This window comes from Fusarium oxysporum, chromosome 4 (assembly GCF_000149955.1).
Source record: "Fusarium oxysporum f. sp. lycopersici 4287 chromosome 4, whole genome shotgun sequence".
NCBI lineage: Eukaryota > Fungi > Ascomycota > Sordariomycetes > Hypocreales > Nectriaceae > Fusarium > Fusarium oxysporum.
In genome coordinates, this window is record NC_030989.1 from 1,247,893 (window position 1) to 1,271,131 (window position 23,239).

General features: G+C 48.8%; 13 protein-coding genes across 23 annotated transcripts; 8 read left to right on the forward strand and 5 right to left on the reverse strand.

Moving 5' to 3' along the window:
• Nucleotides 1–40: 40 nt before the first annotated feature.
• On the forward strand, nt 41–2,099 carry FOXG_07823 (uncharacterized protein). The gene is made up of 2 exons (XM_018386469.1): nt 41–488; nt 540–2,099. The coding sequence occupies exons 1-2, from the start codon at nt 262–264 to the stop codon at nt 880–882; spliced, it is 570 nt and encodes a 189-aa protein (XP_018243642.1). The 5' UTR covers nt 41–261; the 3' UTR covers nt 883–2,099.
• FOXG_07824 (uncharacterized protein) lies at nt 896–2,099 on the reverse strand. Its single transcript, XM_018386470.1, has one exon. It carries the CDS (start codon nt 1,999–2,001, stop codon nt 1,099–1,101), a length of 903 nt encoding a protein of 300 aa, XP_018243643.1. The 5' UTR covers nt 2,002–2,099; the 3' UTR covers nt 896–1,098.
• Nucleotides 2,100–2,246: 147 nt separating this feature from the next.
• FOXG_07825 (uncharacterized protein) lies at nt 2,247–4,682 on the reverse strand. The gene is made up of 4 exons (XM_018386471.1): nt 4,345–4,682; nt 4,288–4,293; nt 2,635–4,235; nt 2,247–2,585 (listed from the first exon to the last, which is right to left on the reverse strand). Exons 1-4 carry the CDS (start codon nt 4,417–4,419, stop codon nt 2,381–2,383), a joined length of 1,887 nt encoding a protein of 628 aa, XP_018243644.1. The 5' UTR covers nt 4,420–4,682; the 3' UTR covers nt 2,247–2,380.
• A 260-nt stretch (nt 4,683–4,942) lies between these two features.
• Nucleotides 4,943–6,879, forward strand: FOXG_07826 (3-isopropylmalate dehydrogenase). Of its 6 annotated transcripts, XM_018386472.1 has the most exons (7): nt 4,943–5,124; nt 5,194–5,214; nt 5,269–5,340; nt 5,426–6,020; nt 6,074–6,196; nt 6,259–6,293; nt 6,364–6,879. In XM_018386472.1, exons 1-7 carry the CDS (start codon nt 5,074–5,076, stop codon nt 6,562–6,564), a joined length of 1,098 nt encoding a protein of 365 aa, XP_018243645.1. In that variant the 5' UTR covers nt 4,943–5,073; the 3' UTR covers nt 6,565–6,879. The 6 variants fall into 6 exon arrangements, with proteins under 6 accessions (XP_018243645.1, XP_018243650.1, XP_018243649.1 ...); XM_018386477.1 differs by having other exon boundaries at nt 5,194–5,340; XM_018386476.1 differs by having other exon boundaries at nt 5,269–6,020.
• A 28-nt stretch (nt 6,880–6,907) lies between these two features.
• Nucleotides 6,908–8,062, forward strand: FOXG_07827 (uncharacterized protein). Its single transcript, XM_018386478.1, has 3 exons — nt 6,908–7,166; nt 7,225–7,680; nt 7,738–8,062. The coding sequence occupies exons 1-3, from the start codon at nt 7,014–7,016 to the stop codon at nt 7,759–7,761; spliced, it is 633 nt and encodes a 210-aa protein (XP_018243651.1). The 5' UTR covers nt 6,908–7,013; the 3' UTR covers nt 7,762–8,062.
• Nucleotides 8,063–8,866: 804 nt separating this feature from the next.
• FOXG_07828 (SNW protein 1) lies at nt 8,867–10,952 on the forward strand. The gene is made up of 2 exons (XM_018386479.1): nt 8,867–10,496; nt 10,554–10,952. The coding sequence occupies exons 1-2, from the start codon at nt 8,913–8,915 to the stop codon at nt 10,725–10,727; spliced, it is 1,758 nt and encodes a 585-aa protein (XP_018243652.1). The 5' UTR covers nt 8,867–8,912; the 3' UTR covers nt 10,728–10,952.
• A 416-nt stretch (nt 10,953–11,368) lies between these two features.
• On the forward strand, nt 11,369–13,694 carry FOXG_07829 (uncharacterized protein). 2 transcript variants are annotated; one of them, XM_018386480.1, is made up of 5 exons: nt 11,369–12,102; nt 12,154–12,313; nt 12,360–12,398; nt 12,449–13,350; nt 13,401–13,694. In XM_018386480.1, the coding sequence occupies exons 1-5, from the start codon at nt 11,399–11,401 to the stop codon at nt 13,606–13,608; spliced, it is 2,013 nt and encodes a 670-aa protein (XP_018243653.1). In that variant the 5' UTR covers nt 11,369–11,398; the 3' UTR covers nt 13,609–13,694. The 2 variants fall into 2 exon arrangements, with proteins under 2 accessions (XP_018243653.1, XP_018243654.1); XM_018386481.1 differs by having other exon boundaries at nt 12,449–13,694.
• A 128-nt stretch (nt 13,695–13,822) lies between these two features.
• Nucleotides 13,823–14,871, forward strand: FOXG_07830 (uncharacterized protein). The gene has a single exon (XM_018386482.1). It carries the CDS (start codon nt 13,864–13,866, stop codon nt 14,518–14,520), a length of 657 nt encoding a protein of 218 aa, XP_018243655.1. The 5' UTR covers nt 13,823–13,863; the 3' UTR covers nt 14,521–14,871.
• Nucleotides 14,872–15,125: 254 nt separating this feature from the next.
• On the forward strand, nt 15,126–17,326 carry FOXG_07831 (uncharacterized protein). 4 transcript variants are annotated; one of them, XM_018386484.1, is made up of 5 exons: nt 15,126–16,096; nt 16,151–16,204; nt 16,256–16,302; nt 16,370–17,039; nt 17,088–17,326. In XM_018386484.1, the coding sequence occupies exons 1-5, from the start codon at nt 15,829–15,831 to the stop codon at nt 17,183–17,185; spliced, it is 1,137 nt and encodes a 378-aa protein (XP_018243657.1). In that variant the 5' UTR covers nt 15,126–15,828; the 3' UTR covers nt 17,186–17,326. The 4 variants fall into 4 exon arrangements, with proteins under 4 accessions (XP_018243657.1, XP_018243659.1, XP_018243656.1 ...); XM_018386486.1 differs by having other exon boundaries at nt 15,303–16,096; nt 16,370–17,314; XM_018386483.1 differs by having other exon boundaries at nt 15,383–16,204; nt 17,088–17,314.
• On the reverse strand, nt 15,383–18,331 carry FOXG_07832 (uncharacterized protein). Of its 2 annotated transcripts, XM_018386487.1 has the most exons (3): nt 18,173–18,331; nt 18,014–18,109; nt 15,383–17,960 (listed from the first exon to the last, which is right to left on the reverse strand). In XM_018386487.1, exons 1-3 carry the CDS (start codon nt 18,254–18,256, stop codon nt 17,607–17,609), a joined length of 534 nt encoding a protein of 177 aa, XP_018243660.1. In that variant the 5' UTR covers nt 18,257–18,331; the 3' UTR covers nt 15,383–17,606. The 2 variants fall into 2 exon arrangements, with proteins under 2 accessions (XP_018243660.1, XP_018243661.1); XM_018386488.1 differs by having other exon boundaries at nt 18,014–18,331.
• Nucleotides 18,332–18,824: 493 nt separating this feature from the next.
• Nucleotides 18,825–19,985, reverse strand: FOXG_07833 (uncharacterized protein; the record flags this gene model as incomplete). Its single annotated transcript, XM_018386489.1, has 3 exons — nt 18,825–19,618; nt 19,670–19,753; nt 19,808–19,985. 3 exons carry the CDS (start codon nt 19,983–19,985, stop codon nt 18,825–18,827), a joined length of 1,056 nt encoding a protein of 351 aa, XP_018243662.1.
• Nucleotides 19,986–20,211: 226 nt separating this feature from the next.
• Nucleotides 20,212–21,145, reverse strand: FOXG_07834 (HAD superfamily (subfamily IIIA) phosphatase; the record flags this gene model as incomplete). The annotated part of the gene is made up of 3 exons (XM_018386490.1): nt 20,212–20,253; nt 20,524–20,862; nt 20,921–21,145. Coding segments are annotated over 3 exons (606 nt in total), but the record flags the coding sequence as incomplete, so codon positions are not given.
• Nucleotides 21,146–21,322: 177 nt separating this feature from the next.
• Nucleotides 21,323–23,179, forward strand: FOXG_07835 (origin recognition complex subunit 2; the record flags this gene model as incomplete). The annotated part of the gene is made up of 2 exons (XM_018386491.1): nt 21,323–23,014; nt 23,065–23,179. The coding sequence occupies exons 1-2, from the start codon at nt 21,399–21,401 to the stop codon at nt 23,177–23,179; spliced, it is 1,731 nt and encodes a 576-aa protein (XP_018243664.1). The 5' UTR covers nt 21,323–21,398.
• Nucleotides 23,180–23,239: the final 60 nt, after the last annotated feature.

A 23,239-nucleotide genomic window follows, 5' to 3' on the forward strand; every position in this document is an offset into this window, starting at 1 on the left:
GAAAGCGCTGTTTTGCTGATCCGCTATCCGAAGCTACTCACTTTTTTTCGGGCTTGCTTAATATCACCTTGGACGTGAGAGGACGAGACGGGGGCATAAGCGTCCATTGACCGAAATTGGCGCATCTAGAGCGTTTCAACACTTTCCCTCTTCAACTGAAAGACCGTACAGCTTGTCACTGAACATATAACGCTCGAGCCCCTCAATTCCTCCATTAATTTTCGACGAGAACCCCGCCAATATCCCGAATTCGCCGAAACTATGTCTGCGTCACGATCCTTTGCGACTTGCTTGGCCAAGCTCCCGGCTACGGCACCACGAACAATACAGTCAATGCGACTTGGTCAGAATGTACTGTCTCGGACGTCCAAGGGTCGATCTCCTACAATCTCTCGATTTACTCGCTTCTCGCCTGTTTCCCATAGAGCATTTACTACCACGACACAACGGCGCCATGGACATATTGACCCCCCGAAGCCCGGTGAAGAGTATGTTGAACCTAAATCCCGACTGGAAAGCATTCGGCTGACATTACTTAGACTTTATGTCACATTCATCGAGAAGGACGGCACAGAGAACAAGTTTGCTGTTTCTGAGGGGGATAACCTTCTCGATATCGCCCAAGCAAACGATCTAGAGATGGAGGGCGCATGCGGAGGATCTTGCGCCTGCTCGACATGCCATGTAATCGTTGCCGACGACGCATATTTCGACAAGATGCCCGAGCCCGAGGATGACGAGAACGATATGCTGGACCTGGCCTTTGGACTCACCGAGACGAGTCGATTGGGCTGCCAAGTTAAGATGACCAAGGAGCTAGACGGCCTAGTGGTGAAGCTGCCATCCATGACAAGGAACCTGCAAGCGAGCGATTTCAGTTAAGAAGCTTAATGAAGCACATGTTTTGATATGAGATGAGGAAAACTCTGTACTTGTAAAACTACTGTATTTGGAAAAGACCGGGCGATGGCGGGGATTCAGGTGCATCATACGGGGTATCTTTGTTGTGACATTTAGTTGTAAGGCCGGAAGAGCACGGCCTGATGATTCCACTACTCCTCTTAAACGAAAGAAAGAAATGAACACACTGAAATGATATTACGCCTCCTCAAGCGCTCCCTTTTTTAACCCACCACCGCCTGAGGCGATCAATTCCAGGAATCCCTTCTTACTCATCTCATTGACTTTTTCCTCTCGCTTCTTCATACCGATAACACCCTCCTTTTTCACACCCTTCTCAGCTTCAACAGCCTTAACTTGTGCGGCACGAACGGCGTTGAACAGCTTGACAACACCACGCTGCGCAACCTTTCGTAGCCTCCTCTCTGTCTCCATAATCTCGGATGTCGATGTCTCGAGCTCTCCAGTGGCGTCGTTTGTGGTAGCGATAAGAACATCCTTTACACGGCCCTTCTCGAAAGCTCGCTTCTTCTGCTCGCGCATCTGCTTTTTCGCCTTAGATTCTAAGGCGCTGTCGACAGCGGCCTTGGAGGCTTCGTGTGCTGCGGCACTTCGGGCGAGGACAGGATCTGATCGCTTGGACGATGATAACTTGGTGGAGAGAATCTTGGAGAGCGATGTTGCGAAAGCATTGGGGTCGTTTCGCTTCGACTTTTTGCGTTTGTTTGTGGACGCGCCATCCTCATCGTCATCATCTGACCCTTCATCGTCATCATCGTCTTCCCCTTCGTCGGATTCGGCTTCTGGTTTGCTGTCTCTGGCATTCTTGGCGTTTGTTTTTGTCTTCTTCAGGGGCTTATTTGTTACAGCGCCCTCGTCTTCTGAGCTTGAAGCTTCATTTTCGGAGTCGCCAACATCGTCCACCTTGACATTGTGAATATCGTCGTCTGAATCAAGCAGATTTACAGCGTCAAACTCTTGCGCCTCCTCGGGTTCAGAGTCACTGTTGTAATCTCGGAGTTGCTTTCTCTTTTGCTTCTTTGAGGGCCGTTGTAGACGACCGTCGTGTTGTCTCTTCTTTTTGTTTCCAGGTCCGGCCATTGTGAAATGTTTGTGTTGAATTGATGAAGCTGGGATATTCAACGCTTGCGGTGCAAGTCGTCGCGGATCTGAATTGGACGTCAAAACTTTTGAGAATTTTGCCGGGGAAATTTTCTGGCCAGTGGAGGGGTGGGCCTGGGCGGTGAGCTAAGCTTCTGTGGATGGACTGTGGGGCCGATGCTAGTGGGGCCGTATCTAAGAGGTCTCGGTACAGGCTGAGTGTAATAATTGAATAGCAGGTATTACTCTATGGTATTGTTTACATCCTGGTTCGGTGTTGAAAAGGGATTCTAAGGTGAAAAGAGTGGTATTAAATAGTGCTATAGTTTTCAAAAACTGAATATTGGTCCCCCCTCTTTTGTAAAGATCTAACATCTAACTAAAAGAACTTGCTGAGCTTGTCCCACAGTGATGGGGACACGACCGTCTCAACAGGAACTGCTTCAGGCGCATCCGGGGCCTCCACTGTTGTCTTCCAGGTTTCCTTTCCGTCGATGTAAAGGGTGTAGTGCAGTGAGCTCCCGCCGTTCTCAAGTTTCTCAATAGAAAAGGATCCGAACTTGGACTTGCCTCCAGGGATATAGCTTGATATTTGTTAGTGACCATGTCTTGTTCAATGGAGCATAGACTTACTTCATCATAATATCCTCGTCATCTGTCTGCTTGTACGTTGGGAATGGAGAAGCGAATTGGTTCAAAGGACTTGTCGAAAACTCGTGAGCAGCAGCAGACTGTGGCCATCGCGAGTCAACGGGGGGTGGAAATCTGGTTGCGGCGAATTCATGACGATCTCCAGAGAGGATAACGACACTGGCGCCTCGAGCACCAGAATCCCACATGGCTTCCAGGACTTGCTTTCTCTCGGCAAGGAAACCACCCCAGGTATCCTTCACATTTATAGGCCAGTTCTTCGTGAAAGGAACAGAAGAAGCAATGAACTTCCATCGAACTCCTTGGGAAGCAGGACGCTCCAACCATGCCAGAAGGTCAGCCAATTGCTCCTTGCCTAGCATGGTCTTGTCCGTGGCATTGAAAGGGGCGTTGTTGCTGGAACGATAGCTGCGAGTATCCATCATGAAAAAGCTGGCTGGTCCCTGCGTGAACTCGTACCATGTGGCATTACGTCTCAGGTTGAGAGGACCTGCAGCTTCAGAAATCGGTGGGTTGACATTGGCTTGGTAGATGTGCCAAGGGTCAACAGCCGCGCTGTAGATGCCAGTTGTGTTAGAAGACCAATCGTTGGAGATCTCATGGTCATCGAGCACATGAATCCAGCTCAGATTCTGTGCAACAGGGGCCCAGTCAGGTGAAGCATAGATTTGGCGGTATTGCATGCGATACTCTTCAGTCGTTTTCCCAAAGCGTTCAGGGACGTCAACATAGATGAAGTCGCCGAGGAAGAGCATGAACTGAGGATCCAACTTAGGAAGTAGACCTGCAAGATTCCTCAAGCCAGGGATAGCCAAAGCATGTTCCATTGGGTTGTAGGGAAATCGAGGAAGAATACAAGATGTGGAGAGGAAAGTAAAAAGGCCATCCTTGGTGTTGGGCATCTCTCCAACCTTGGGAGCAGAGCGGAACTCGCCGGTGTGGTTGTTGGAAGTCCTCCACTCGTAGATGTTCTGCTTCGCGGAGTCAAGTGGCACTGTAAGAGTTGTGGTAAAATCGGTGCTGTTGTCAGTCGAAGTGACGTAGCCTGCAGTGAGCCAAATCTTGGTGTCATAGGTCGGCTCATCATCCTTGATGTGATATTCAAATGTGATGGGCATTTGCAACTGATCGGGCTCACGAATGACGAACCTCGCCTCTGATGGTGACACATATCCAAGTCTAACAAAAGAAAGATCATCAGAAGGATAATACCACCTTGCACGAAATAAAGCATCAGCTGTCAAGCCGATAAGAATGGCGTTGATGAGGAAGGTCGAGATTGACGCAATTGGGCGCCTAGCACTGGGAGCTCCGGACAAGAGGATGTTCGCGATGCTGGGAACCTTCTCTCCAACCGTAAGCTTCTCCTCAATGTCGACAACCTCGGCAACAACCTCAGCCTCAGGTGCAACTGCGACACCATCCTCTGTTAATAAGGGAGTTTCAGAGGTGATTGTGGACTCTTTCACAGTGACGTCGACTTCATCCTCGAGAACTCCGATCTCTGGCTGAGCGAAGTAACTCGAAATGTAAGAAGGAACATAGATTGCAAAAAGCGCAAACGCGATTGAAGGGAAATGTGCCTGGAGGATTCGGTTAGTTGGTCAGATTAAAGCTTCTTGAGCTTGAGCTTACTGGGAACTGTAGTCTATGGTCAGCACTTTCTTACGCTAGCAAGTATGAACCACTTACAAGTCTGAAGAATATGAGAGCGCTTATCCTCAGAGCGACTGAGGATAGCTTTGCGGCCTTCGTTTGAACAGCCATGATGACGACTCCCTCTAAAAGGGGACACCAAAACAATAAGGAGGTAGTTCGCGAAAGCTAGGATGAGACGGGGCGTGTAAGACAAGACAGCCTTAAAATTTGCGGTAGAATTAAGGACAGTCAAGAAGAACAAAAGCTAGAAGTTTATATAGTAACAACTCAACGCGTCATGAGGAGCAAGTTATTTATCAAGAAAACAGCCCCGTTTTACCTGAAGCTTTGTTTATGAAGGACTACCTTACAAGGGGGTGAGGTCATGGTCTTGGATGACCTTGTCCTGTAATATTACCTTGGCTCGTATTGGCTCATAAGTTCGTCACTCGTGTGTGGCTTGACTGTGGCTGAACGGCTCCGCTACCTGGGCTACCTGGGCTTGCTAAAAAGGAGCCCAGGAGGGGTCTTTCAGCCACCCGCCAGACTATTCCACCCCCCCCGCCCTACAGCCTGTGCTACATGGCTAAGCCACACTTTCAATGCCCCTCTCCGATCTCGGCAGTTGGGCGGCGGGGGTAAGGGTAAGGGGAGCTCGGCGATATATCTCGTCGAATTTATTCTTCAATTTCCTCACTTCCTTTTCCAACCACTTATTCTCGTGCTTCATCTCATAAAACGGACTCTTCCTTGGACGAACTCTGCCAGATAAGTATTGCAACCATGGCGGAACACAACATTGTTGTCTTTGCGGGCGACCACTGTGGCCCAGAGGTAGGCTACCCGCGAGCTTTCCCACCCTTGACTCTAGACGGAGAGAGGCTGACTTTGGTTATTTGGCAGGTTATTGCCGAGGCCATTAAAGTATGAGTCTAGTATTTGCGACCTGCAGTTGAGCACGTCTGACGCAGGATTTAGGTTATTAAGGCAGTTGAGGACATCAGCCCGACTGCTGGCAAATTCAATTTGGAGCACCTGCTGCTCGGAGGGGTAAGTCGTCCCCCGACGACGGATCACACGGGCACAAAGACACCCACGAGAGAAGTCTCTTGCTGATCTCTGCGTTTCTCCCCAGTGCTCTATCGACAAGACCGGCACCCCTCTTACAGACGAGGCCCTCGCCGCCGCCAAAGCCTCCGACGCTGTGCTTCTCGGCGCCATTGGCGGCCCTGAATGGGGCACTGGCGCCGTTCGCCCGGAGCAGGGCCTTCTAAAGCTACGCAGTGAGATGTGCGCCTATGGAAACCTCCGTCCCTGTTTCTTCGCGTCCGACGCCCTTGTCGAGACTTCCCCCCTAAAGGCGTCTGTCTGCCGTGGCGTCGACATGATGCTAGTCCGGGAATTAACCTCAGGCTTGTATTTCGGAGAGCGGAAAGAGTACGATGGAGTCAATGCGTTCGACACTACTGTTTATACGAAACCAGAAATCGAGCGTATCGCGCGGCTGGGCGGCTACCTAGCCAGGACTAGGGGAGACTCGCGGGTCATCTCGCTAGATAAGGCAAATGTGTTGGCGACAAGCAGACTATGGCGTTCTGTGGTTGACGAGGTTTATAAAAACGAGTTCCCTGATCTGAAGGTTGAGCATCAGCTCATTGACAGCGCGGCCATGATCATGGTCAAGAACCCGACGCAGCTCAATGGCGTTATGATAGCGCCAAACTTGGCAGGTGAGCGAGGCCGCTTGTCCACTTCAAAGGCGGTTTGGCTGACGAGCTTTTAGGGGATATTCTCAGCGACGAGGCGAGCGCTATAACTGGCAGCATAGGGCTCCTCCCGAGCGCGAGTCTCTGCGGGGTTCCGGAAGTAGGCTCTAAAGTGCTTTCTATCTATGAACCTATTCATGGTGAGACTCGCATCCTCCACTCGAGCCCTCATTTAGATATCAGCCGCTAACTTAGATGACAGGTAGCGCGCCGGACATATCAGGGAAAGGGATTGTCGTACGTTAAGACCCCGTTTCGGGCGATTCCTATCCATTCGCTGCAAGTACAGAGCTGATATTATATCTAGAATCCCATTGGCACCATCCTTTCCGTGGCTATGATGTTCCGGTACTCTCTGAATCTTGCCCACGAGGCCAAACTCGTTGAGGACGCGGTTCGCGCTGCCATCGACGGCGGGCTAAGAACCAAGGATATGGGCGGCAGCACAGGCACCGCTGAAGCAGGAGATGCCATCGTTGCTGAGCTGGTCAAGACTCTCAAGGCATGAGATATCTCACGCCTTAATGAGAATATACAGAGAGGTTGAAAGGAGGAAATAGAGGTGGAGGGGTGGAAGTTATAAAAAAAGATAGTTGCTGGGAATCGTGAGTCAACAACAGGAGTGGTGGAACAAAACAGTGGTTGACAGGAAAAGGGTTCAGAAGAGACTATTTATTTACTGGCGAAGAAATAAAAAGAGCGCAGTTAATAACAGTCAAGCTAGACGCAGCTTTGTCCTTACAAAAGAGAGACCCTAAACATACAGATATGATGTACCGTCAGGCTCGCTATCATTAACCTAGCTGCTACAAGTAGCGCCGGGAGCCCCTGGCCAATGAAATCACGTGATGTCGACTATTCAATCAGGAACCGGGGTCGTTGGCTCCGACACATGTCCACTTTAGCGACAGCTTGTCCTGAACAGCACGCGACAACATCTCATACAAAGCCGCAACAATGAGACTATCAACACTTGTCGCTGGACTTTTCGCCGGCCTGGTCACCAATGTCGCCGCTACTGCTTTGACATATAAGCTCGATGCTAACGAGAAGGCCTGTTTCCATACCACCACGAAAAAGGAGGGAGAGAAGATCGCTTTCTACTTTGCTGTGAGCCTCCTCCAATGCAAGGTCACCCACCGAATATGGGGTTTAACATGAACTACAGGTCCAATCCGGTGGTTCTTTTGATGTCGACTATGTCGTCGAGGGTCCCAATGGCAAGATCATCATGGATGGTCAAAAGGAGCGACAAGGCGACTTTGTCTTCTCCGCCAATGTTGTCGGCGACTACTCTTTCTGCTTCGACAACGAGATGAGCACCTTCGCTGAGAAGTTTGTCGATTTCGAGATTGCCGTTGAGAACGAGTCCCGCGCCCAGCTGCCTTCCAAGCAGGGTACCACCCCCGAACAGACTTCGATCCTCGAGGACTCTATCTTCAAGGTCTCTGGCCAGCTGTCGACCATTTCCCGAAACCAGAAGTACTTCCGAACTCGTGAAAACCGTAACTTTGCCACCGTCAACAGCACTGAGGGCCGAATCATCAACTTCAGCATGATCCAGATCGGCCTGATTATCTGCATGGGTGCCCTACAGGTGTTTGTTGTTCGATTCTTTTTCCAGGTAAGTCCTACTTGCATGTATGAACGTTTGCGGAATACTAGCTAACTAGATAATCAGGGTGCGCGCAAGGGCTACGTATAAAGAAATCGCTGTATCATATACTACGACGGAACTGGGTGTTACGAGGCGCGGAATCAAAAGGAGATGGATATTGGAAGTGTTATGTATAATCAACGGAAGTAGAGCGCTTGAACTGTCTTAAGAGTCTGGTATTTGGGTTGACTTTACAGATTTGCGATACTGATATGATAGTTGTCATGATACGCTTTTGCTTGGCTTGACAGTTAATGAAATGACATGAAGCTGTCACACTTTACATTTATGAATAACCGATGTTTTCCATATGAATTGAAGTTCTCTTCTGACTTCTGCCATCGTCAACATCCAAATCTCCTGATCAGCTTCACGTACATGAAATAATACCTGGCCAGTAGTTGCCCAACCAATGAGCTATGACGTTTCTGGGGCATGGCTACAATAGCTCCATGCTTTTCAGTACAGTATAGGTACCCCCTGAATTTTCCTTAGCCCATGACAACCCTACCATAAATAGCAAGGATATCTCTATCTTTCTTAGATTTTTATATAATAAGGATAAAATATATATGTATAATTAAAAATATAATTTTTTAACATAATTGTTTAGTTATTCTTTCTTATTAATAAGGCTTAAATATTAAGAAGAGTGAAGAAACCTTAGTCTAATCCCTGTAATCAGGTAACATGCTAATAATCATTCAGGGGTTGACCTGTAGGCAAGAGTGCTCAAAAAGAGAGCATCGCTCTCTGTCTACCAATAGAACGATGAATGGCTCAGGTAGTGATGTATATGTAAATCAAAGTTCAAATACTACCTGAGCGCTCGAATCACACAGACTGAGGAAGTCTTTCACGTGGTTCCAGGAGCTGCCTGATTGCAAAGCTTCAACGACCAATTACGTTACTCTACACTGAGCTGCCTTGAACTTTAGTCTTAAAGATTCGGTATAATCTTCGAGTATGAGTTATCCGCTTCGTAATCTTTGCAACTTTAGTTATTTTTCTATTGTCAATCTTCCATCGGATTTAAATATTGCTTTTCAAGGTTGATTGATGCACCATCGAATCTTGGCGTAGCACCAAGCTACTCGATACGCTAAACCGTTTTTAGAGCCGTCGCCTCTTGAAATTCTAAACCTTGGAGCCTCGCGACTGATGAACGTTCCAAACAACTTCATCCTCACAAACACAAAATGACATCGATCGCCGGGTCGCTTCAGGCTGCGCTGCCCAAGCCAAAATACACGGGCGAAGATGAAGAACCCCCGGCGCGAGCGCAACAACGCGGTGTTCGAATTGTTGGCCCCGGACAACTTGACGAAACCCAGCTCGTCCTCAAGCGATCTGGTCCTCCAGCATATGGCCAGCGCTCAGGATGGCGCCCTCGATCGCAGGAGGACTTTGGCGATGGAGGTGCTTTTCCCGAAATCCCCATCGCTCAGTATCCGTTAGAGATGGGAAAGAAAGGAGGAAGTTCTAGCAACGCGTTGGCAATTCAAGTTGATTCCGAAGGCAAGGTCAAATACGATGCCATCGCGCGACAAGGACACAGCGAAAATCGTATCGTTCACACTTCGTTCAAGGAACTGATTCCTCTTCGACAACGCGCCGACGCGGGCGAGATCGATCTTTCGCGACCCGATAAGGAGTCTGTAGAAGCAACAACGGAGAGGACGAAGAACGCATTAGCTGCATTGGTCTCGGGAGCGGTCGCAGCACAGAAACCGAAAAATGTTAATATTGGGCAACGAAAAGACGCTACGTTTGTTCGATATACACCTGCAAACCAGATGGGCGACAACTCCAAGAAGCAGGACCGCATCATGAAAATTGTCGAACGCCAAAGAGATCCCATGGAACCACCCAAGTTCAAGCATAAAAAGATCCCTCGAGGACCACCTTCGCCGCCCCCACCAGTTATGCACTCACCACCACGAAAACTTACCGCTGAAGACCAAGAAATGTGGAGGATTCCTCCCCCAATTTCGAACTGGAAGAACCCCAAGGGGTTCACAGTACCGTTGGATAAGCGCCTGGCTGCAGATGGACGAGGCTTACAGGATGTAGTCATTAGCGACAAGCATGCTCAACTTGCCGAAGCTGTAAAGATGGCCGAGCGTCATGCTCGTGATGAGGTTCAGAAACGTGCCATGATGCAACAGCGCCTGGCGGAGAAGGAAAAGTCCCAAAAAGAGGATACCCTTCGAGAACTGGCCCAAAAGGCTCGAGCAGAACGGGCTGCTGCTGGTCGTGGGCGTCGAGATTCTGGTGACTCTGGGGACTCGAGGGACTCGAGGTCGCGATCGCGAAGCTACAGTTACTCCGAGTCCGATCGCTCTGATAGTGAGGATGAAGAAGTCAGAGAGCGTGTCAAAGCACGACAAGAGAAACAAAGGGAGGAAGAGCGAAAGCTACGACAAAACCGCATGGGTGCTGAACGACGAGCTCAAGTTATGGCCCGTGAACAAGGCAGAGATATATCTGAGAAGATTGCTCTGGGCCTGGCCAAACCTACACAATCGAAGGAGACGATGTATGACTCGAGACTATTCAACCAGACAAGCGGATTCGATAGTGGTATTAACGAGGACAACCCTTACGACAAGCCTCTCTTCGCTGCACAGGACGCCATCAGCAGTATTTACCGACCACGGGCAAATGTGGATGATGATGACGATGGCGAAGCTGGTGACCGGGAAATGGCCAAGATCCAGAAGAGCAGTCGTTTTGGTGAAGCCCTTGGTAAGGGAACTTTCAAAGGTGCCGCAGACGCCGAGGTCAGTTTCCATTTTTACAGAACACCGTCTAAAACTTTGCTAACAAACTCAATACAGGCACGAGAAGGGCCAGTTCAGTTTGAGAAAGATGCTGGAGATCCTTTCAACGTTGACAAGTTTCTATCTGAGGTGGACCAGAACTCATCATCTAAGCGAGGTTATGGCTTGCAGGATGAAGACAGCAGACAATCCAAACGACCGCGAGTCGACCCTGACGACGACGAAGATTAAACAGCAAAATTGTGCAGAGAGTTAGTGGTTATACAGTTAGACTCAGTCAGGCGTCAATGAGCAGTTTTTGGATTACAAGAGGCATATTTACAATACCAAGACACTATCAAAGCACAGCCCTCGTTGCTTGGCGAATTAATCTTATTCAACTGTCTCATGATACCAACCGTTCAATGCTAAGACCATCGTTGGGGGAGGCCCCAGCTCCAATACGTGGAATCACCGGGATCTCATCTCCCTCCGCATTTCGGAAATGTGACCAATTTGGGCTTGTTTGCGGGGTAAACGTCACGAACTGTCGACCTTTGGAGAATCGCCATGGTGTTGACCAGGTTTACAAGGTCATTTGCCTGCGTGAAGCTAGCTTTCCCCTGATACTCGCTGATCTTTGACCCGAAAACCGAGAGCAAGGGGCTTTTATTTCTCCCGAATAATTTGCTAAAGTTCGGTCTTAGCCTGAAAAGATGTGATCGACAACGTCCCCATGGGGAAATACATGACCAAGCTACGCTCACCTTCTCATGAAAGCTTCATCCCCCACAAGGTTGTTGGGGGTTATTTGTGGGGTCATGGGTGAATTCTGTAGTTATAAAGAGAGTTGGGGTCGCATTGATCGTCCTGGAGTTGTTGATCGATAGCTTCTGCCACTTACACCCATTGCAGCCTTGACCATGAAGTTCCGCAAGCTTTCGGCAGCTTTCCTCGTTTCGTTGATTCAGGCACCTCAATTGGTAGCTGCGGTTCTCAATGCGACCGAGACCGATACACAGTTGGTGATTTCAAACGACCGACTATATGCGGCTGTTCAGAAGAAGGGCGGCGCCATTGTAAAGCTCACTCTTGACGGAACGAACCTTCTCGGTAGCCCATCTGGATCTACAGGCATTGGACCTTACCTTGATTGTTACTGCACGCCCAAGGGATTCTGGACGCCGGGTTCCGTGGCCCCTGAGTACAAACTCTTCAAGGGTAAAGATGGCAAGGGTAAGGACTATGGCGGTATCGTCATGTCCGACACGTACACCGAGACAGGTCAGGTTCTGGAGCAATACTGGTTCTTGAGAGATGGAGAAACTGGGCTCCATACCTTCAGCCGAGTCGCGTATCACAACGAGGAGCAGCCCTTCCTTCGCAACCTTCAGGAGCTTCGAACCCTCTTCCGACCGAATAACGACATGTGGACTCATCTCCTGACCAACACGAAGCAATATGCGCCTCTCCCGGGCAAGGAAGCAAAGGAGAAGCAGGTTGTGGTACAAGATGCTACATGGTATCTAGGAAACACACCCAATGATCCCTATGTTAAGCAGGAAGCGGATTACTTTACCAAGTATACGTTCCAAGACAGCTGGCGTGATATTGATGCTTATGGACTGTGAGTTTCATGCGTCTCGGCATTTTGGGATATTTGACTGACAGATAAAAGGTTCGCTGATGGTTCCAAAACCGAAGATGGAGATGCATATGGTGCTTGGCTTGTCATGAACACCAAAGACACCTACTTTGGTGGACCCCTGCATTCTGATTTGGTTGTTGATGGTATTCTTTACAACTATATTAGCTCTAACCATCATGGAGATCAAACGGTCAGTCCACTCACTTCTCTATTAAGACTAGAACTAACCTGTGTAGCCCAACATTACCAATGGATTTGACCGAACATTTGGACCTGTAAGTCTATCTGAAGCATCTAGCATATTAATTTCTCTAACTTCTCGTAGCAATACTTCCACTTCAACCGCTTCCCCGGAGAGACCGACATCTTGAAAGCCCAGGCCGATGCAGCTCAATACGCTGACCCTGAGTGGAATGCCGATTTCTACGATTCAATTGCAAAGCACGTTCCTAACTACGTACCAACGAAATCCAGAGGGTCCTTCGAGGTCAAGGTCGATCTTCCCAAGGGGGCCACGAATGCCATTGCTGTTCTCGCACAGAGCGGCGTGGACTTCCAAGACAATGTCTTCGACACAAAGGCCTACCAGTACTGGGCTAACCTCGATGAGAGCGGCCGTGCTACTATTCCTCGAGTCAAGTCTGGAACATATCGTCTTACCGTCTATGCCGATAACATTTTTGGACAATACACTCAGGACAAGGTCAAGATCAAGGCTGGCAAGACTGAGAAGAAGAATGTCCGCTGGAGGGAAGAGTCCGCAGGCAAGGAACTCTGGCGAATTGGTACTCCTGACAAGACCTCTGGTGAATACCGCCATGGCTTCGAGCCCGATACATCCAAGCCGCTGCAGCCGGAACAGTACCGTATCTACTGGGCCAACTGGGACTTTGTCAAGGACTTCCCTGAGGGTGTCAACTTCAAGGTTGGCGAGAGCGATGTCGGCAAGGATCTCAACTACGTCCACTGGAGTGTTTTCGGAGGAAAGGGCAACTCCGTACGCCCAGAGCAGTATGTTGGCGACGGCAATGTCAACAACTGGACTATTGCCTTCGATCTGAAGGAGTCGCAGGTCAAGCACAAGAAGCATGCGACTTTTACCGTTCAACTTGCGGGTGCCAAGACTGCTGCTGGAAACACGGATATCTACAATGCTTCTGAGCCTCACTCGAACCTCATGTATACCGTGAACATCAACGGCAAGGATCTTGAGCCTTGGGTTATTCCGTAAGTCGAACCTGGATCTCTCGAAGATGAGCTATGCTGACCTTTTTAAGTTACGACCACAGCAGCTCCTGTGCTGTTCGCTCCTCAGTGAGCTGCTACAATATCGCTCATAAATTCGAGTTTGATGCCAAGTTGCTGAAGAAGGGTGAGAATGAGATCATTCTGAGCTTGCCTTACAACGCTACGAACTATGAGTCTGCTGTGCTGCCAACATCAGTGTATGTTCAGTATGATGCACTTAGGTTGGAGGTTGAGTAGAACATGAGCTGTATACCTACCTAATTAGCAACGATTATTAAAATGAAATTTATGATTTCTTGGGACAAGAAAATAATCAGGAGACGTGATGCTAGATTTTCCGACATCGTACGACAGGGCTGATCTTTCGAAATTATTCGGTTATCAGTTTCTGCAGGATCGGAGGGTTTGGCGTCGTAGTAGCGCGTGAGGAGGGTTTGAAGGATCGCCATGATGAGAGAAGCAACAGTAACATCCCAGGGTCGCATAAAGTCGATGTTTTTCGGAGGCTTTTACTCTCCAAGACTAATTTATATAAAACTGGCCTTGAAGTTAAGCAAAATCTTCTCATTGAGTATCGAGACTCACAGCTCAGTTGATTTCAGTCTTGTACCTTTTAATCAATTCAGCTGCATCAAAATGGCCTCTGGGGCGTTTTTCAACCCTAGGGTCCTCCTCTTAACAGCTCCCCTCGTCTCATCAAGCATCACACTCTGGTTCGCCCGTGACCAAAGTTTCTTCCTCACCCTCTTCACCAAGTCTCCCATTGAGCGCAAGAAGGCCAATGAGATCCTCCCAGGCTACATCAGTAATTTCTACGGTTCAGGCCCATGGGCGGTCCTCACTTTCATTGGCCTAACATTCAGCACTTCGATCGTCAATATCTGGACTGACCGCGCTTTACTCCGGTCTCGCGGCTCACTATTTTGGTACGGCTGGTCTGCTGCACTGGCGCTGGGACATCTTGCATATGTGCCTGCTGTAGCGTGGAAGCTCAGGGCGCTGTGGGAGGATAATTGCGCTGTTGAGGGGACGGATAATGTTGGGATGCTGGAGAGATGGTTGGCTGTTAATCATTTGAGGATGTTAACGACTGATCTTGGGGCATGGCTTTGTGCTGTTGTGGCTATTTCAAAGACATTGACTGTCTAACCCATGCTGGGAGGCACTGGATGTCTTTTGTACGAAATCTTTTTGTTATTACAGTCGAGGATCTACTGGCGGAGTGGGATTTGGAATCGGAGATCTTGATATGTTACATGGACGATGAGCGAGGCGTGATACTTGGTAGCATTTTAAACGCTCCCTTGATATTTCTTATAGGAGCTAGAGGAGCTATGTCTAGTTATGTTGCAATGGTAGCCGAGTCCCTTGCACGCGACAACATCATTTTCTATCCCCTCAGACAAGTTGTAAGCGGCTCTCGGCTTCACGGCATGTCTCGTACGTCTCAGGCCTGTGTAAGTTATCCTCAATTTCTGTTAGCGTCGGCACCAAAATAAGACAATGTCCACTGAGCTCTCGAACTTAAATAATTCGAGCTCGTTCTTTTCAGTGGAGATTATAAATAAAGACATCAGTAAAATGACGCGTTGCCAGGCCGTATTTCCGGTCATCGATTCATGGTAGTGTTGAGTTTACACGCTTCTGTCAGTTATTGGTCTGCAGATTACGCGTCTCGCTATCTCTTAGCAGCCATTTCCGAATTTAAGCTATCCCTTGAGACAAAGTAGATAATGCAATCAACACGAACTATTTTTGTAGTGATTTCGGAAACGTTGTTGAGACTCTGACTTATCAGTGGTTTTGTTTGTGGTCTCTCGTGTTACCCCTGAACCCTCTCATGGCTAACACGGCTGCACGGCTACGCGGATATCATCATCAGCATCGAACTTCAGCCCACACCAAAGCGATGCATGCGCTAGGGAGTAGGCAGATCGGAAAGACGGCATGTGGGGGATGCCCCATGGGCGGGCGAGTGCCGTTAAGTACCCTTGTATATTGATTTGCTGCTCATGATACCTACGTCAAATGCCCAATAAACTTTCCCATTTCTCAGGTAGGTACCTTACCTCGTCTTATAGAAAGGGATTGTGAATCACCCACGGGCTGCCTTGGATGTGCGCCCGACCATCTGCAGCTGCACAGTCTTGAAGGAAGGAGGAGAGCTGCTTTGCTCCCTCAAATGTTTCAACAGAAATTCCTCACTTCCTCCTTCCTGTGAATAAAAAAAGAAACTTGATTCATATGCTTCTGAGAGGGTGTACTCGAGGCTGAGACAACCCATCTCCATCAACATCCATCTCTTCTGCATTGCATTCCATTCTATCTATCACCAACTCTCTTCTCTTCTCTTCACTCCTCTTGTTCTTTTGTCATTCATCACTTGATACAAGCAACTCCAGCTTCAACTCTTCACTCACCTATTTCTCCAGTTCTTCCATTTTCAACTTCGTCAACATGTCGCGGTATTCATCTGGCGTCAAGCCTGGAGAGATACCTCCAATTTACGACGAGATAATGCTGGCTCGTAAAGGCCAGGAAGTCCGTCATGCGAGCTCAACAATGCCCTGGTGGAATCCTCGGTACTGGCGAAAGAGAGTCTGGGCTGCTATTATCATAGTCATCATTGTCATAGTGATAATAATTGTTGCTGTCGCCGTGGGAAAAGCTAGAAAGAATATATATCCAGACTACACACCATTATCGTACAGCTTGAAAGATACATGTAAGTGCCTATCATCCTCAGCTTGGATGAAAAGACCCGCTAACCACTGCCCAGATGGGGGTGAATCCTTCTTTGATCAGTTCAACTATTTCACAGGATACGACCCCAGTAAGAACTACCTCCTACTTCAAGGGTTGCAGTACTAACGCCTCTTTTCAGCTGAGGGCTTCGTTCATTACGTTCCAAAAGCGCAAGCAGAGCTTCTTGTAAGGAACCCCTGCTGGCCACAAAACAAAACACTACTTAGTATCATGTTCAACTAACACTCTCCAGAATCTCACATATGCTTCGCCCAGCACTGCCGTTATCAAAGTCGACACTTCTGTCGGCCCCAACGACAAGCCTAATGCATCTACTGGTCGCTTTTCTGTTCGAATCGAGTCCAAGAAGACATACGAGAACGGCCTTTTCATCTTCGACGTCAAGCATACTCCCTATGGCTGCGGCACATGGCCAGCCCTTTGGCTTACAGACCCTTTCAACTGGCCGAATCATGGAGAAATTGATGTGATGGAGTCGACAAACAAAGCCGAAGATGGGAATCAAATGACCTTGCACACTACCGGCGACTGCTCAATGGACGTACGCCGCGAGGACACAGGTAAGACACTGCAGAAAAACTGCAACCACGAAAAGGACGATAATGCAGGCTGTGGCGTTCTGTCAGAGCCTGCGGGATACGGCACTGTCTTCAATAAGAATGGGGGAGGTGTGATGGCGGTTGAATGGCGGCATGAAGGCATCCGCATGTGGCAGTTCGGCAGAGACTCTATACCATCAGATATTAAAGGAAACAACCCAAAGCCCGACACTTGGGGTACTGCTGTTGCCGACTTTCCCAACACACATTGCAACATTGGCACGCACTTCAAGAACCAGAGTATCATTGCCAATATCGACCTGTGTGGCAGTCTCGTCTATCACGTTTGGGACAACTCTGGATGTAAGTTGGCCCATATACTTGTAAGGAAGTAATGCTGACAATTTTCAGGTTCGGGCAAATGCACTGATCTCGTTGCCAACAATCCTGAAGCATTTAAGAATGCGTATTGGGAGTTTGGCACTTTTCAAGTATACCAAGCAAGTTGAGTCTGAGTATGTCCAGAGCTGAACGTGTGCTGTTTGCTCTTTTGAAAGCGCGGCGTTAAGAACAAAGGGGTCTTCAGGTTGCATTTATGAGATAGACAGTCATTGCAGAAATAAATTCTTTTGCTAAGATTACAGTGTAGACTCGTGGACTCTGCATGAGCAGTTCCTCTATGAAGTGCGGGTCTTAAAATACCTGTTAATACAAGTGCCATATCATCATCTCCATATCTATCCTTGTGCCGCCTTCGTACATTCAGTGGCGAAGATTCCAAAAGAGGAGAGAGTCCGTCTCCCAACGCCGCCCTATGCTCTAGAATATGATTACCGTAAACTCCCACGTCTGTAGAAAATCCAAGCATATTTATACATCTCTTAACCCGCTTATTCGAACCCCAATTTTGTTTATATCAGCTGCCAGCATTTAGTCGTCCTTGGGTGGTGATCGCATGTATGCATCGATGGCCGCACTGAATGCTGCGAAAGCCAAACAACCACCTGCAGCAGCTTGAGGGCCAGCATTCTTGGCCAGAATACCACCCGTCAAACATCCTGCGGCGACACTGTTGGTAAGATCGTTCTTCGCTCGCAGGCCCTCGATACCGCACTCTACGCCAGAGTACAAAGCGCCAACTTTTCCGAAGTTCTTGGCCATAGACCATGATCGTGTTCCCATATCCTTGAATCCGATCTTGAGTTGTTGCTTGAGAGGAAGCGATGTGATTGTGCTTTGCGGGCTACCGGGGGCGGCTGTGTGGTAAGGTGTATCGTAGGACATCTGGCAGGGATATTAGCTTGGGATGACGGCTCGAAGTTGGAGATAGAACGCACAGAGGCCATGAACATTCCGAATAAACCACCCATACCGAATCCCATAACTCCCGACATGACTGACTTTCCAAAACAAGACTCCATCGCAGATTGAACCTATATTTCTCAAAGTCAGCTATGCGCCCCGCGAAATTCCGAGCAAGTTGCGCATCCACGTACAGCTTTAACATTAGGATCTTGAGGCCCGCCGATCCCAGGCGGTGCGGCGGCGCCGCCTGAAGGTGTCATTCCCGGGAAGTTCATGGTTGTGATTAGATGAGATGAGGAACACGGTCGTTAAAGTGGGAGGGCGGGTTTAGCTACGGCCGGATGGACTTGAGATTCTCTGGGGAAATCTTTCGGGAGATTATTTCTGCCAAGTATCACCGCCTTTCGGGGGGCGTTGTCGGAGATCCGGCCCCACCATGCCGACTTCGGCGGGCCCGCCCGGATAGACAATCAATCAGTTTTATTGTTCAAAGGTTAGAAGATGTAAAAGAACAAGCAAAGGAGGAAACGAAGTTGAGGTCACGGGCTCATGGGAAAATTAATTCCGGGATTTGCATAACTGTTGTTTGTTTCAAATATCAACAAGGCTGTCATAACAAACTGCTGCCCTCAAGTTGTTGCTCTAATAATACATTTCCTCTTGTCAAGTCTCAGCAATTATCCTCCTAGTCACATATCTTCAAAGCTCAAAAAAAAAGTCTCTTCATGCATCCCCTTTGACTACAATTTACGTCCCGCTCTCAATCTCTCACTCGTCCTCGTCCAATGTCTAGGTCTTCTTGCCACAATGTGGGCCAACCCGTCGTCCATAATTATCCATGATTCATTTTCTCTGGCTCGATGGCTGCTGGTTGCTTTGACGGGGGACAGGGCGGTCAGGAAGTCTTCGTCGCTTAGGGGCCTGATTCTGGTCCTGGCCACCACTGTAGCCGCGCTTGCCAGTCTGATGTGATGTCTCACGAAGAGGGGCTGAGTTCGGAGGCTGCCTAAAGTTGATGAAAGGAAATGTTTGACGGATAGAAGGTAGACTCCCTCCTTGAGGTCCCTGAGGGGACCGCTGAGGGGGCCCAGTATATGGCCGAGTCCATGAGCTTTCCTCCTGCGCCCTGGAATGTCGAGCCTGGACATTGCTGTTTCGTGGAACCATGGACATCGATTCTCCAAGGTTCTCGTTCTCTCGAGTTTCAGGTACGAGGCGCCAAAGCCCGCCTTCCAATTTCTCCATGGGTCGACTCAAGAAGTTGCCTCCAGGTCTGGCAGCACGCACTGTTCTGGGCAGCGGGCGAAAATCGAGTGCATACTTCGCCCTCGGGTCATCTGGTGGTGACTGGTTTTCTTCAAAAGACTGCTGCTGAGCCCAATCGTACGGAGCGAACGAACGAACATATTGGACGCTGGATGTGCCTGAGCCACTCAGTCCAGGTCCAGGTCCATCCTCATCGATAGTGGGCAGTGCATTTCGATTCTCCGCGACTCGAGTCTTGGTTGCATTCTTGCCCCGTCGTCTCTTGGGCTTCGACTGCTCGCTCAAAAGCGCGGTAAGTTCAGGGTTTTGAAGGGGTCGCGGAACTGGAGGGGGGCTAGCCGGTGGAGGTGATCTATGGTTCTTGTACCATTCTGTTATCTGTTAGAACCTTGGAATCGAAGGGGAAATCGTACCAGACTAACCGATCAAGCGTAGGTGCCGTTCAACAAATGGGCCAGCATTCGGGGAAGAACCACCCTTGACAATGTTCTGGTAGTGATGCTCGTCTATCAGAGTCAGCAGAAACCTTAGAAGGTATTGGAAGCGCATAGGTAACTCACATAACATGTTCTTAGTATAGTTGCGTTGGGCGATGTCACCAGCATTGTCGTTCATATATTGCGCGCATTGCTCCCAGCTCATGCCTCGATCAGCTGGGTTAGCAGCAGCTACTGAGCGAGGAACAACGACTTCCCAGAGCATTCGTTCTTCGTCTACCGACCAAGTCTTTCCACCCATGGTTGAGGCCCAATGTTAGGGTGGACCAAAGAAGAGAGGAGAGTGAAGAAGCAAGTATATAAAAAAGTGACGATAACGAAGTACAACAGGCAGAGTATATAAGGCAAGCGACGATGCCTATATCGAATGGTAGTGCGGAAAGAGGATCAGAGTAAAGAATGAAGATCACGAACGCAGCTTTATAGGCTCAGGACAATAGATGAGTGATTCAGTCCCGTTTGCATTGTCTGCTTAAGCCATGCGAATGCTTATCAAAGGTCAGGTGCCCGTACTGAATGAAGGACAATGGAGCAGGTCGCATTGTGATTCAATGTAAACGGAGAAGTTCAGACGAGCCGTTTGACTCTGACTTTTCCCTTCGACACCTTCCGACATGACTACTCCTCAAAGATGCTGCGGGGTTCAGGAGCACTAATACCCCTAGCAAAGAGGAAAGAAGCCAAAGGTCGTTCCAATCTCGAGAACTAGTGTTGTCAGTTGTTGCCAGTTGTTGCCTTATGACGATTTACCGTCTGTTGAGGGGCTGACAGCGACTCACGATACTCTTCTTTTCCAGAGGTATTACTCCGTCTCTCACCCAAAAACCCCACCCTCCTGTCATATTTGCAAGCATCATGTCGGTCGTCAGTCTATCACCGACGAACGCAACATGTGCAGGATCCGTCACTCCTGTCTCTGGGTGCTTTTTGAAATATTCCATGATCTCTTGGCCACAACCTGGCTTCTTGACCGAGTGCGAGAGCACAGTGATTCCTGTGTTCTCTTCGACCTCTGCAGCTAGCTTCAAATTCTTATCCCATGACGTTGCTCCAGCAGTATTTGACACCACAAGTAACTTGCGACCAGGATAAGCCAACCTTAACTTTTCGAAGTGAGTCTATGCTCCAATTTAGCAGACAATCTTGAGTATCAGGCGGGGTACAAATTATAGGCACCTTGTAAGAATCATACACCTCAATACTATCAGGATAAGCAAAGCAATCGTCTTTGTCGAGAACAACAGCCTTGATCTCTACTTTTCGACCATCTTTTTGCAAGCCTTTTTCTAGAGGAATCGGCAAGTCATTAAAAGTTGAGACTGTGTGATGAGGTAGACACAGACTCGGCTTAAAGATAAGCCTTGTGATATTTAATGAGGCTGATAGATTTAGATTCAACATCGTTCCGTTGTCTATAAAATCCGTATAACTTAGTCTAGAGAGCATGTGAAAATGAATTGTCGTTGGAAGTGAAGCTCGCGCCACATGCATTGGCGCCACAAGCGCCACTGCCAATTTAGCAGGCGCGTTACTAGTAGTTACCACGCGCCTGGGCTCTGTATTCATTTTACCGATTCCAGAAACTACATCAACAATTACAAAAAGTTGGCTTTCGGGAAACTCAAGTGATTCCGCCAGCCTCAGCGATCACAAAATGCCTCCAAAAAAGGCAGTACCTCAGCCTGATACTCAACAAGATCTTCCAAGATCCTTACGAAAACGAGGGCACCAAGATCTCGAACCCATTCCCGAAAGCGACCTCGAAACATCACCAGTAAAGCGACAACGAAGTGCAGCTCATCATTCGCCCAAAGCCACCACCGGAACGAATGGTCATACAGAAGGAATCCACCGAGATGTGATAGGAGACAGTGATGCAAGTTCATCCGAATCATTATCAAGAGTCGACCCAGATGAAACCCCTAAACCTGCACCAAAACGACGAGGGAGACCACCAAAGAAGGCTGTGAATGGCGAAACTCCCACACCGAAAGCAAACCGTACTGCTCTTTTTGAAACGCCAAACAAGAAAACGCCCATTGCTCTGAATGGAGCAACACCTGGAGGAGCAGATAGATCTGCCAAGCGAAAGAGTACGAGAGCTCTCATAGAACATGTTGTTGGCGACGACCTTACGGATGAGGAGGAATACGATGGTCTTGCGCAGCAAATCTACGAATCTAGTGAAGACGAAGCGCTCGAGGGCGACATTGCCATTTCCACAGAAGCATCAGGTGTAGATGAAGCTGCGACACCTTCGAAATCGACACCTCGCCGAAAAGCTCAGCGGAAAGCACCAGCTCGGTCTCCGACTCCTCCTCGCGACTTGCCTCCTCACGAATTATACTTTGCGCACAACAAACCTGGGCGGGCGAAGACTTCGAATAATACTCTGGGATCACTCGTCCTACTTACACACGACGAATACTTTACTATTATGCGGGAAACTCAGGATCACCATGAGGCCGATATCGAATTTTTGGAGAGTCTACATGCCGAATCATTCCCGCAATGGGCGTTTGAGTTATCGCAAGGGTTCAGTTTGTGTCTATATGGTTATGGCTCGAAGCGACGTCTCCTGCATAAGCTTGCCGATCACTTGTACTCTTCCATTAGGAAGGAGAAGGGGGACAAGATTGTTATAATCAATGGTTACGCCCACAACACCACTATGCGCGAGGTGTTGAGCACAATTGGTGCGGCTGTTGATCCAAGTCACCGCATTCCTCTAACGCAACCTGCCGTCATGGTCCCTGCCATTCTATCACACCTCGCCACAACGTCTTCAACATTGACTCTTGTTGTTAACTCAATCGATGCAGCGCCTCTTCGTAAATCCGGTTCGCAGTCTGCTCTAGCGCAACTCGCGGCGCATCCTCAAATACGGTTGGTGTGCTCAGCTGATACACCAGACTTTGCACTACTATGGGACATAGGTGTGCGATCTGCGTTTAATATGGTGTTCCACGACTGCACGACCTTTGCCCCATATGGTGCCGAGCTGAATGTTGTGGATGAGGTACACGAGCTTCTCGGGAGGAATGCTCACCGAGTCAATGGTAGAGAAGGTGTTGCGTTTGTTTTACGAAGTTTGCCCGAGAACGCCAAGAATTTGTTCCGCCTCTTGGTGGGCGAGGTGCTCATTGCTATTGAGGAGGAGGGCGACAGCGGCGATGAGCCAACTGGTGTTGAGTATCGAATGGTGTACAACAAGGCCGTGGAAGAGTTCATCTGCAGTTCCGAGATGGCTTTCCGAACCTTGCTGAAAGAGTACGTTCATTGTCGCCTTCCGTTACACAATCATGACTAACGAAGACTAGATTTCATGACCATCAAATAATCACGAGTATGAAGGACGCTCTAGGAACAGAGTTGCTGAGCTTGCCGTTTAGAAAAGACGAGCTAGAGGCAATCCTGGAGGATCTCATGTCATAATGTAAAACCAGTGTAACATATAGAATCGGAAGCATAACAAAGGTGCATGGGCGCTGGTGT

Excerpts from the sequence above, each read along its gene's own strand:
- FOXG_07823 (XM_018386469.1), top strand. The coding sequence starts at position 262 with ATGTCTGCGTCACGATCCTTTGCGACTTGCTTGGCCAAGCTCCCGGCT. Across the intron at positions 489-539 it reads CCCCCGAAGCCCGGTGAAGA|ACTTTATGTCACATTCATCG; the intron begins GTATGTTGAACC and ends GACATTACTTAG.
- FOXG_07824 (XM_018386470.1), bottom strand. The coding sequence starts at position 2,001 with ATGGCCGGACCTGGAAACAAAAAGAAGAGACAACACGACGGTCGTCTA.
- FOXG_07825 (XM_018386471.1), bottom strand. The coding sequence starts at position 4,419 with ATGGCTGTTCAAACGAAGGCCGCAAAGCTATCCTCAGTCGCTCTGAGG. Across the intron at positions 2,586-2,634 it reads GACGAGGATATTATGATGAA|CTATATCCCTGGAGGCAAGT; the intron begins GTAAGTCTATGC and ends ACAAATATCAAG.
- FOXG_07826 (XM_018386472.1), top strand. The coding sequence starts at position 5,074 with ATGGCGGAACACAACATTGTTGTCTTTGCGGGCGACCACTGTGGCCCA. Across the intron at positions 6,021-6,073 it reads GATAGCGCCAAACTTGGCAG|GGGATATTCTCAGCGACGAG; the intron begins GTGAGCGAGGCC and ends ACGAGCTTTTAG. Across the intron at positions 6,294-6,363 it reads TATCAGGGAAAGGGATTGTC|AATCCCATTGGCACCATCCT; the intron begins GTACGTTAAGAC and ends TATTATATCTAG.
- FOXG_07827 (XM_018386478.1), top strand. The coding sequence starts at position 7,014 with ATGAGACTATCAACACTTGTCGCTGGACTTTTCGCCGGCCTGGTCACC. Across the intron at positions 7,167-7,224 it reads AGATCGCTTTCTACTTTGCT|GTCCAATCCGGTGGTTCTTT; the intron begins GTGAGCCTCCTC and ends CATGAACTACAG. Across the intron at positions 7,681-7,737 it reads TTGTTCGATTCTTTTTCCAG|GGTGCGCGCAAGGGCTACGT; the intron begins GTAAGTCCTACT and ends CTAGATAATCAG.
- FOXG_07828 (XM_018386479.1), top strand. The coding sequence starts at position 8,913 with ATGACATCGATCGCCGGGTCGCTTCAGGCTGCGCTGCCCAAGCCAAAA. Across the intron at positions 10,497-10,553 it reads AAGGTGCCGCAGACGCCGAG|GCACGAGAAGGGCCAGTTCA; the intron begins GTCAGTTTCCAT and ends AACTCAATACAG.
- FOXG_07829 (XM_018386480.1), top strand. The coding sequence starts at position 11,399 with ATGAAGTTCCGCAAGCTTTCGGCAGCTTTCCTCGTTTCGTTGATTCAG. Across the intron at positions 12,314-12,359 it reads ACCATCATGGAGATCAAACG|CCCAACATTACCAATGGATT; the intron begins GTCAGTCCACTC and ends TAACCTGTGTAG. Across the intron at positions 12,399-12,448 it reads TTGACCGAACATTTGGACCT|CAATACTTCCACTTCAACCG; the intron begins GTAAGTCTATCT and ends AACTTCTCGTAG.
- FOXG_07830 (XM_018386482.1), top strand. The coding sequence starts at position 13,864 with ATGTTTTTCGGAGGCTTTTACTCTCCAAGACTAATTTATATAAAACTG.
- FOXG_07831 (XM_018386483.1), top strand. The coding sequence starts at position 15,829 with ATGTCGCGGTATTCATCTGGCGTCAAGCCTGGAGAGATACCTCCAATT. Across the intron at positions 16,205-16,255 it reads TTTCACAGGATACGACCCCA|CTGAGGGCTTCGTTCATTAC; the intron begins GTAAGAACTACC and ends GCCTCTTTTCAG. Across the intron at positions 17,040-17,087 it reads CGTTTGGGACAACTCTGGAT|GTTCGGGCAAATGCACTGAT; the intron begins GTAAGTTGGCCC and ends GACAATTTTCAG.
- FOXG_07832 (XM_018386487.1), bottom strand. The coding sequence starts at position 18,256 with ATGAACTTCCCGGGAATGACACCTTCAGGCGGCGCCGCCGCACCGCCT. Across the intron at positions 18,110-18,172 it reads AAGATCCTAATGTTAAAGCT|GTTCAATCTGCGATGGAGTC; the intron begins GTACGTGGATGC and ends TGAGAAATATAG. Across the intron at positions 17,961-18,013 it reads TCGGAATGTTCATGGCCTCT|ATGTCCTACGATACACCTTA; the intron begins GTGCGTTCTATC and ends TATCCCTGCCAG.